This window comes from Eurytemora carolleeae, unplaced genomic scaffold (genome assembly GCF_000591075.1).
Source record: "Eurytemora carolleeae unplaced genomic scaffold, Eaff_2.0 scaffold32, whole genome shotgun sequence".
Classification (NCBI taxonomy): Eukaryota; Metazoa; Arthropoda; class Copepoda; order Calanoida; family Temoridae; genus Eurytemora; species Eurytemora carolleeae.
Window position 1 is genome coordinate 485636 of NW_019396068.1, and position 11142 is coordinate 496777.

General features: G+C 34.9%; 1 protein-coding gene across 1 annotated transcript; it reads right to left on the minus strand.

The window, feature by feature from the left end:
- Positions 1 to 7874: 7874 nt before the first annotated feature.
- Positions 7875 to 8693, minus strand: LOC111711057 (uncharacterized). Its single transcript, XM_023485300.1, has one exon. It carries the CDS (start codon positions 8691 to 8693, stop codon positions 7875 to 7877), a length of 819 nt encoding a protein of 272 aa, XP_023341068.1.
- Between the last annotated feature and the right edge of the window lie 2449 nt (positions 8694 to 11142).

The following is an 11142-nucleotide window of genomic DNA, read 5'->3' on the forward strand; positions in this document are numbered from 1 at the left end:
TGTATACTGTAATTTTCTTGTTTTACTAAGTACAACCGGTTGCAGTCAAAACATAAACAAACAAAATGTAAACATAGCAGACGAAACTCTTACAGATTACAGCTTTCTCAGTAGGTATCACTATACTAAATCAAAGAATTATTTGAAAAGACGATATCGAATTCGTCACTGAATTCCCATGTTTTTTGGGACACCCTGTAACTTGTTAAACGAACCATATTTGTTCACAGTTGACAAGTAGGTTTGTCAACACGGGAAAAATATCCAAAATATTGACATTTAAGAAAAGGATGATAACATGAAATTCTCAAAAATACTTGCCGCTTACAAACTTAATTACGTGTTCTTTACTGAAAAATATATTATATAAAAGTATAATTATGCTAACATAATTATATATGTTGTACCTTATAAAACGCATGTAAATAAGGTTAAATTTCAATTGGAAAATTAATTTGATGAATTTTAAGTTAATTATGCAGAACTGCTGTAATAGCTTTGATTTAATAGATTTTAAGCGAATGGGAAAGTAGACCAAAAAAATACTTTTTTACTTTCGTCGGGACGGATTTACTCACGGAGCATACTTACATCTGGGAGTTCAGGTTTGGTTCAGCTCTAGTAACAAGTTTAGCCTGAGGTCAGGTTTTCAGCTAAATCTTGGATTTTACCCAGGAAGGTTTTAGGTTTCCGGAAACATAGAATATTATTTGAAATATACGTTTTTCTTCAACTGGAGCAGAAACTGTATTTTTCAAGCATTAATATTATATTTAACACTCTAACTCAGGAACTCACACAGACCTGCAAAATGAATATATACATCATATTTTTCCTGGTTTTACGGTCTCCTGTTTTTCCTGGTCTCGGTTTTTTCATTTCACGGTTTCTTGATTTCTTGGTTTCATGGTTTCCTGGATTAATGGTTCCTGGTTTCCTGGTTTCTTGGTTTCCTGGCTTCCTTGTTACCTTTTTTTGTTTCCAGGTTTTCAAGTTTACCGGGATTCACGTTTCCCCATTTTTGTGTCTTCTGGTTTCTTGGTCTCTTCGTTTCCTGGTATCCTTGTTTTCCGATCTCTTGGTTTCATAGTTTCCTGTTTTTCAAGTCTCCTGGTTTCCTGGCCTCCTGATTTCTTGACTTCCTGGTTTCCTGTTTTCCTGATTCCTTGGTCTCTTGATTTTCTGGTTTCCTTGTTTCCTGGTCTTCACAGTTTCATTTTTTTCCTTTGTTTCCTGGACTCCTAGTTTTCAAGTTTCCTGGTCCCATGGTTTACTGGTTTTCTAGGATCTTGTTTTCCTGGATACAAAGCTTCCTAATTTCCTGTTTACTGGTCCGCCGTCGCACCTATTCTTGGACTTTTTTCCTCGAAGTTGGAGCGTATCGTAGTACTGTGTCGAAGTTTCGATTTATAGAAGTCAATATCGGTTAACATGTTACATGAAAAATCTGTCCTAAATAGAAAGACAGGGGGGAAGGAAAACTGACCCGAATAGAAGGAAAGGGGGAGGAAGAAGGAACCTGTCACGAATAGAAGGACAGAGGGGGAATCGTCCCGAATTAAGGGTTGGAAAGATGAGGTAAGGGTAGGTAAGAGAAGGGTAGAGGGAAGGTTTCGAATATATCCCTGCTGTATATGTTGATGGGGGCAAGGGTTACATAGTATCAGTTGTCATAAACAACAGGTTTGTTTATATTTTTAAACATACTTCAAAACAAATCTGTAAACAACACTTACAAGTTCTGTTTAGTCACTACATTTGTTTCAGAAAAAAATAGAAAACACCTAATATTTTGTTCCTAATATCAGAATATCTAAAACATTTCGAAATTTTTAACTGAATGTTTGTGATGTCTCTCAAAATTTTAAATCCCGAATCTTTTCGGTTTGTTGGATATTACGAATACAAATGTTTGTGTTTTTCTAATAGTGTGTATTTGACACAGAACATTTTTTTGTATACAGGCATCAATGAATATGCTTTGCTTGTCTGTCTGTCTGATTGGCTGTCCGTTTTTATCCATTAAACGTCAAAACGGCTGAACCGAACGTGTCGAAATTTTTTGTTGGGCCTCATATGACCCCAGGTAAGGTTTATGGATGCTCAAAATTACAAAAAATGTTATCCAAAATGTTTTGATTTTTGTAAAATTAAAAAAAAATGCGCAAAGAAATGTTATGAAATCCCGAACTTTTTTGGTATTGTTTTATTTTGTACAATGAGAAGATGCTCACAGACACGGCCAAAATTAAAAGTTGAAATCGCGATGGGCGCGACGCACCCTAAAAGCTTTGTGATACTAAATAGCTATGAAGACACAATATAATGCTTTTTATTGATAATGACTAAGCTATGACCTAGAAAGAAGAAATTTGATTCTAAAGTTCTATCTTGAACTTGAGATGTTTTGCCTAAACCTAATCAATGCTTGGTGCAAATTTAATCTGAAAAAAAGATCAGTTTTCATGATTATCAGGAAGACTGTCAACAGTTTACTTTTCATGGAAGAAATTAAGGATTTAAGACAATCATTGACACAAATAACTCTAAAAAATTGGATTGAAATAAAAAAATTGACCTTTCTTCAACACAGTACAGAGGGGGAACCCGGAGACAGTATTGAAACCTGGCAGACTTATCAGCATCGTTAGCTAATGACCTCGGGCAATTAAACTTATCATTTCCGGATACTTGAGGATAATTATTTATCTGAAGATAATTATCTATATTTTCCAGATCCTCACCTCCCTGGCTTCAGACGTTTAGCAGATTTTAGTTCCGGGTTTCACTCCCTCTAATATCAGGGAGATAGTAGAGATATTTGAGTTGGAGGAGATAGAGGAACTAGAACAAAAGGAGGAATTAGGTTAGCTTAAGGAACTTGAGGGGGAGCTAGAGGAACACTGGGGGAGCTAGAGGAACACTGGGGGAGCTAGAGGAACACTGGGGTAGCTAGAGGAATTATAGTAAATGGAGGAATTAGGTTAGCTAGAGGAACGTGGGGAGCTAGAGGAACTAGAGTAAATGGAGGAATTATGTTAGTTAGAGGAACAAGAAGAGCTAGAGGAATTAGAAGAAAATGATAAATAAGGTTAGCTAGAGGAACACTTAACACTGAAGAAAATGGAAGATTAAGGTAAGAGGAACTGGAGGAAAGGGAGGAATTAGTTTAGCTAGAGGAACTGGGGGAGCCAGAATAAATAGATGAAATGGAGAAAGTGTGTTAGCTTTAGGAACAGGGGGAGCCAGAGTAAATAGAGGAAATGGAGAAATTGTGTTAGCTTGAGGAATTGGGGGAGCTAGAGGAATTATAGTGAATAGAGGAATCAGGTTAGCTAGAGGAGCTGGGGGGGGGGGGAGCTAGAGGAACTTGGAAAGCTAGAGGAACTGTGGGAAAGGGAGGAATTAGGTTTGCTAGAGGAACTGGGTGAGCTAGAGTAAATAGAGGAAAAGAATGAATTAGGTTAGAAAGGAGGACTGGAGGACCTAGAGAAACTGAAGGAAAAGGAGACGCTGCAAAATCATTCGAATTAATAAAAAGTCTGAAGCTAGTGAAGGATAAAGTTCGAAGGCCTAAAATCTATAAACTCTGGAACTTGATCCTATGGAACGTTGAGTCAAGGAACGCTAACATGCTTCGTTCCGCGTTGTAAACTCTGTATCAAGGTCTTGCTACAGGTTGCTCCGACTCCGTGAGAAAGACCTCCCGGAGGGTTTGTGGGGACAGGAGGAGANGACCTAAAGAGGAGGGGGAGTTGGTATGTGTGCACATGTTACTAATTTGAACCTCGCAATATAATTTATCATTGCCCCAAGTTTTTATAATAACATACTATTTATAAGTAAGTATAATTTTCAACAGAAATTCACATTTTTCATGTTCACTTACTCAATTTTCTCAATTTAAAAGCTTAAACAATTTCAAAAAAGCCAATTACAAAGAATAATTTATCATGCCACAATTTAACAAAATAAATAAAAAAAAACAATTACCCAACAAGGACGGAAGCTTGTTTCAACATTGAAAAAAGTAATAAAAAAAACCTTTCATTCTCGTGTTAGTGGGGGGGGGGGTAGAGGGTTTAAAGGGGTACCTAAAGGGGGTAAAAGCAAGGGATTACTGAAGTAAAATGTTGGGAAAGGCCATTGTTAGATTAAGTAAACCCGTGTTACAAGATAGATATCCTGCTGTTTCATCTCCAGATTACCAAGAGATCCTGGAGTAACGGGGTTCACAGAGAAAACAACAACAAAGACGATTCCGCCATTTTGGTCCAGACAGTGCAGTCTATTGTTGCCGCGTAAAAACATTGTCTGCGCTCAAAAACATGAAAAGAAAAGAAATCGAATCTAAATATTCCTGAGAAAATAACGGTGCATCTGCTCTAAGAATAACCAAACAATATTCATATTTATTTTACAATATGTAGAACGTAAGTCTGTAATAAAATATTAAAAGAGTTGAAAAAAAAATTTGTCTCTTATATATTTGATTTGCACTAGAAATCTAATTTGAGATTTAAGCCTAGGCTTGAAGGCTTTACTTTGAATTTGATAAAAGAAAAGAAAGGGTAAAAAAGTAATGGAAGAAAACTAACAAAAGAAATAAAAAATAAAAAATAATAGGTTCAGTATAGAAAGGAGTGAGAAAAATGAAGTTATTGATGATTAAGAAAGAAGAGTGTGAGCAAAGTAAACGAGAAGAGAAAGATAGGAAAAGAAGAGAAGAAAAAGTACAGGAATGAGAAACAACAGAATGAAAAGGAAAGTACGAGTAAAGGAATGAAGAGAAAAGGAGGAAAGGATTAATAAAGAAAGAATAGAGGAATTATTCGAGGAAAGAGGAGAAAAGAAAAAAAATCGATGATCAAAGAATGAGTGAGTAAAGGAAAAAGGATTAGTTAAGTAAGGAAAAAAGAGCAGGAAAAATAGAATAGAAGAGAAGGAGGAAAAAGTAAAGGAGGAGGAGGAAAGAAAATGAAAAGAAAAGAAGAAGTGGAGAACTATATTGTAGAATTTATGAGTAGGCAGAGAGAATGGAAAATGAGAATGTTTAAATATGTAACGGATAAAGTAAGTTAGGAAAGTATGATAAAGATGAGTATCTAGGACGGATGAGTATCTAGGATGAATGAGTATCTAAGACGGGTGAAGAGCTAGGACGGATGTGTATCTAGGATGAATGAGTATCTAAGACGGGTGAAGATCTAGGACGAATGAGTATCTAGGATAGATGAGTATCTAGGACGTATGAGAATCTAGGATGAATGAGTAACTAGGGCGGATGAGTATCTAGGAAGGATGAGTATCTAGGAAGGATGAATATCTAGGAAGGATGAGAATCTAGGAAGGATGAGTATCTAGGAAAGATGAGTATCTAGGAAGGATGAGTATCTAGGACGGATGAGTATCTAGGACGGATGAGTATCTAGGATGGATGAGTATCTTGGACGGATGAGTATCTAGGAAGGATGAGTATCTACGACGGATGAGGATCTAGGACGGATGAGTATCAAGTATAGATGAGGATCTAAGAATGATGAGGATCTTGAACTAAAGAGTATGTAACACAGATGAATACAAAGGACGGATTAGTACAAAGGACGGATGTGGATACTAAGAATGATGAGGATCTGGAACGAATGATGATCTAAAAATGATGAGGATCTGAGATGGATGAGTATTTTACACAGATGAGTATGTAGGACGGATGAGTACAAAGAACGGATGAGTACAAATGACGGAAGAGGATGCTAAGAATGATGAGGATCTGGAACGGATGAGTATCTAGGATGAACAGTTTGTATTTAAACCCTGATAAGATGAGGAAACCAAGATACCAGGAATTTGAATGAATCTTATTGTTCTGGTTGGGACTTTGTTTACTCTGGATACAAATCTCTATCCAAGCTCAGACACGGAGTACACAAGATTACCAGGTTTAATCCTCTCTGGGTAGTAGCACTAGTAGTGGTATGGGTGTGACGCGAAAAAATTCATTTTTATACAATTTTACCAAAGGAAGGGTTAAATTTTTATCTATCAACATTTTATATCAAAATTTGTTTTATAATTTTAATAGCATTTTTTGATAAAAACTTGTTCAGCATCCAGATATAAGGATTTCATGTTGGGAAATGTTTTGATTTGCGTTCATGTGTCATTTTTATGTTCTAACCGTTTAGCGATGAAAAGTACATGGTTTATCAGATTAATGACAGATGTTGGTTTAGAACCTTTGTTAAAGTTGATCCAGAGATTCATCGTAATACGAGACAAATTCTTAACACACTATTCTATATATAAGGCTCATTTAGATAACAGACAAATTTGGTGACATTTTGTTTTCTTGAATTTTGAAGATTTTTTTCAGGTTTGCAGCTTCTTTATCATTATCATTTATAGAGTGACATGTTCGATTGACAAGGGGACCCTTCTTAAAACGCTATCTGATTAACAATATGGAAGATGTTGTCATTTTTCTAAAGTGAAAAATATTCTTAATTGTCTCTGCAGCATAAATCCGTATGTCGCTTTATAAGAGATACCAGTGAGATCTTTATAAGAGATAAATGAACATTTTACAGACAATTTTTACTTTTCTGGGTCACAGATACATTTTTGAGTGGTTAGACCGTTGTGAGAGTTGTAAATAATGCATTTCATGTAGGATCGGAAAACTCGAATTCAAATGTTCAAGGTTTAATATTGTTTATATTTTGTTCCTGCAGAGTTTTTAATGATGTATTGCTGGACACTCTAGTTGGTTAATATTACATCAAGGTGTAATTAATGCAAGGAATTAAGTGGCTAAATTGTTATTATTCACTAATTGGATTTAATTGCTTGAATATACTTGATATATTATTAATTTGTTGTGTAGTGTAGTTTCTAAACATTTAACTTTATTTTGTGGAAGTTTTAAACGAAAGACGGGGGGTGGGGAGTAGGGATAAAGAGAGGGTAGGGGGGTCTAGAAGAAGGAAAGTATGGTGGTTAAGTAGGATGATTACGGGGGGTGGGGTAAAATGGGAAGTCGAGTGTTGTTAAGTTGTATTTTAACAATTTACAGAAATGGGAATAAAAGATGAAGAAGTGGGAAAGGGTTTAGACGGAAAAGGGTCCAAGTGAGAGTGGGCGTTCTTGGGAAACGCAGGGGGTGGAAAAAACTAAGGGAGAGGGTTGTGAGGGGGGAGGGGGTGTTTGCGTACCAAATGTCAGAATTCTGAGTGTAGCGTAACATTTGGGGTTGAGTAGAATTATGAGTTATTACTCTGTATATTCTCCCCCCCCCTTCATCCTTCATTCTTCATCCTTCATGGGTCGGAGCAGACCTGGAGTTTAGTTCAACCTTGTGGACAAATTCTCAACCTCATTCTAATGGAAAAATGCCAAGACATACATTAAGAACGGTTCACACACTCACAAACAAACAAACGAACATAAAGACAAAAATATTTACAAAATTATTTTGGCAAATATCTTTTCTTCAAGTAATTTTAAGTGATCTTTAATTAAAGAATGTTATCATCAAAAAGCTGTCAGAGATGTTTTCAATTTTCTATATCATCCATTTTCTCTCTTATCTTCGCTGTGATTGTTTGAATGGTCGCAATTAAAGATTTACAGTTTTCAAATCGAAAATCAAAAATATCTCCATGTGCTAAATACATTAGATGAAGGTTCACGTAAATATTTATGTTCACAGTCTCTTTACAAAAACACAATTCAGTTTTTATAAAAATTAATATAGAAGGTTCGGGTTCAAGAGTGATGGATCAGTTTCCTCCTTAAAGAAGAAAATAATCCCGATAAACGTCATTTCTTTAATGACGCACACGGTACAACAGGTGGACATATATTGACACTATTGTTTAAGTAAAAAGTACACCAGAAAATTTTAACGTCATATACGGCATAAGCGTCATAAACGACATAAACGTCATAAACGACATAAACGTCATAAACGACATAAACGGTATAAACGTCTTAAACGGCATAAACGTCATAAACGTCATAAACGGCATAAACGTCATAAACGGCATAAACGTCATAAACGTCAAAAACGGCATAAACGTCATAAACGACATAAACGTCATAAACGTCATAAACGGCATAAACGGCGTAAACGGCATAAACGGCGTAAACGGCATAAACGGTGTAAACGTAATAAATGGCATAAACGGCATAAACGTCATAAACGACATAAACGTCATAAACAGCATAAACATTATAAACGGCATAAACGGCATATAAGGCATAAACATTATAAACGACATAAACGACATAAACGTCATCAACGGCATAAACGTAATAAACGGCATAAACAGCATAAACGGCATAAACGGTATAAAGGTCATAAACGGCATAAACAGCATAAACGTCATAAATGGCATAAACGGCATAAACGGCATAAACGGCATAAACGTTATAAACGGCATAAACGTCATAAACGGCATAAACGGTATAAAGGTCATAAACGGTAAAAACAGCATAAACGGCATAAACGGCATAAACGTCATATACGGCATAAACGTCATAAATGGCATAAACGTCATAAATGGCATAAACGTCATAAACGGCATAAACGTCATAAATGTCATAAACGTCATAAATGTCCTAAACGGCATTATCGACATAAACGTCATAAACGGCAGAAACGTCATAAACGGCATAAACGTCATAAACGGCATAAATAGCATAAATGTCATAAACGGCGTAAAAGGCATAAATATAATAAACCGTATAAACGTTATTAACGCATAAACGTCGTAAATGTCATAAACGGCATAAATGGCATAAACGTCATAAACAGCATAAACGTCATAAACGGCTTAAACCTTCATAAACGTCATAAACGGCATAAACGGCATAAACGTCATAAACAGCATAAACGGCATAAACGGCATAAATGTCATAAACGTCATTCCATTGATGACATTCAAGAGGTTAACGTATATTGACAGTGTTGTGTAGTTATAAGTACATCAAGAAGTTTTTAAAGTGTAGAGAAGTCTTTAAACTGATATTAACCATATATGAAGATTGTATAATGTAGATGTAGCAGTTTTTTTTTTTCAGAAATACGATTAAACGATTCCCCCATTCATGTTTTGCAAACACTCCCTTTAAAGCATATTTTGGTTTTATAAATTTCAATGTGCTCTGAGAGCTAAACTTAATTGTATTTGAAACTTGTGACTCCAGCACTCAGCTAGCTTATCATCGCAAAAAGAATTAGTGTGAGTAATTCTAAAACTAAAACCATAGAATATATATATTAACCTTTATTAAAGGGATTGTCGTTTTATTTGTAAGTTGTAGCGACAAATAAAGGATCAAATACACGAAGAAGCAAATAGAATATCAAGTACAATAGGTGGCAACAGAGAAATGGACCAATTATACATGACGTCACAAGTGTCAAATATAACAAGGAAAACGAAATTTTTTCACATTGGTTGACATGTCTTCCAAGATTTAATATAAAAGTGTAAAAATATAAAATAAAAAGTACATAAAATTGCACTTATTTTACTGCAAGATAAGCACTTTATTCTAAAATTATCACTATTATTAATAATTCTGTCGGACATAATACTTGAATGACACTTGTTATGTCAGAATACAGCTGTACTGAGAGTGTACAAATTCTACGTTGCCATCTATTGTACTAGAATCTATTTTTGAAGAAGTGTTTATTTTAGTATAGCTTACAACATTAAAGGTTGAAAAGATATAGGGATTAGACAATTTTAAATTACGCGTACTGCATTAAATTGTAACTGTAAGTTATTCAACAACCCTGAAGAACGCCATATCTTTTTAACAAATGGATATTTTTAGATAAATACATATATATACATAAATAATTTAAAAATAGTAATTAAATTGAAGTAAAATGTGACGCATTTGTTGTACATTTGCATCTATAATGCCCTTTTAAGGTGTTCAGATTTCTTTGGAGATTTTTAAATGTTTTCTACTTAATCACGTACTTCTGTATTTTTTGTTATATTTTATAAATATATGATTACATACTAACTTTTGCAGCAATGAGGGTGGGTGCACATTGTTGCATTTCCTTTTTCTATTTTACTGTTTACACCAAGTTAGATTATATTTTCTTTTTTTCTAGATAGAAGTGACTGAATACATGGTAGTAGATTATTTTCATAAACTTTATTAAGCATAAGAAAATTATGTAACAATTATACGAACTAACGAAAAAAGAGGTAAAATAACATATATATGTATTTATATAGAAGTTTTTATCATGGCTGTTGTTATTTAATCGTTTATTACGCAGCTCTCCTGATATCAAAGAGATCCAAAGTGTCTGTGAAGAGTATTTAAATTACGCCTCTTGTAACTGATCTATTCTGCGTATATTATAGAAGAGAAGATATAAGAGAAGAACTGAAGATGAGATTTCTTAATCTAACCTTGATTCCAAGCTCTGTAATTACATCCCTAGACCTAGATCATCATATCACAGATTCATTTTCAAGATTCCTTCTTATATTTCAGTTCTCCAGTGTACACGGAGAACAGGGATACTTGAGACATAGGAGATATATATAATCATATCCTTAAACTAGAGATAAAATATATTGAAGACGGAGCAAAAGGTTTATAATGTATTGGAGACAGACGGAGCAACTGGGTACTAAAACCATGGAAAGAGACAGAGCAACAGGTTTAAATTTAAAGTGTATTGGAGACAGACGGAACAACTGGTTCCTTAAACAATGGCTGCAAAGTGTATCAGAGATGGATAGATAACATAACAGAGACGAAGACACTCACTTTTAACAGACCCAGTCCCAGGGTTGGTCAAAAACATAAGAAATGAGGTTAAAATTCCTTATCTTTTATAATTTTCTGTAAAGCATGTAAAGAATTGCAGTTTTTAAAGAATACTTTGCATTCTGTAAAACATCTGGTCTTTGCTCTGAGAGAACTGCAACTTCTATGAAACCATTGCTCATAGCTCTGGGAGGACTGCCTCTTCAACGATAATATTGGTCTTTGCTCTGAGAGGATTGTGCCTTCTGTGAAACAACTGGTCTTTTCACAGAGAGGACTGCGCCGTCTGTAAAACAATTGCTTTTTTATTTTTCAGGGCTGTGCCGTCTGTAT

What these genes read in the sequence shown, in the direction of transcription:
- LOC111711057 (XM_023485300.1), bottom strand. Translation starts at nt 8,693, where the DNA reads ATGCCGTTTATGACGTTTATGCCGTTTATGACGTTTCTGCCGTTTATG.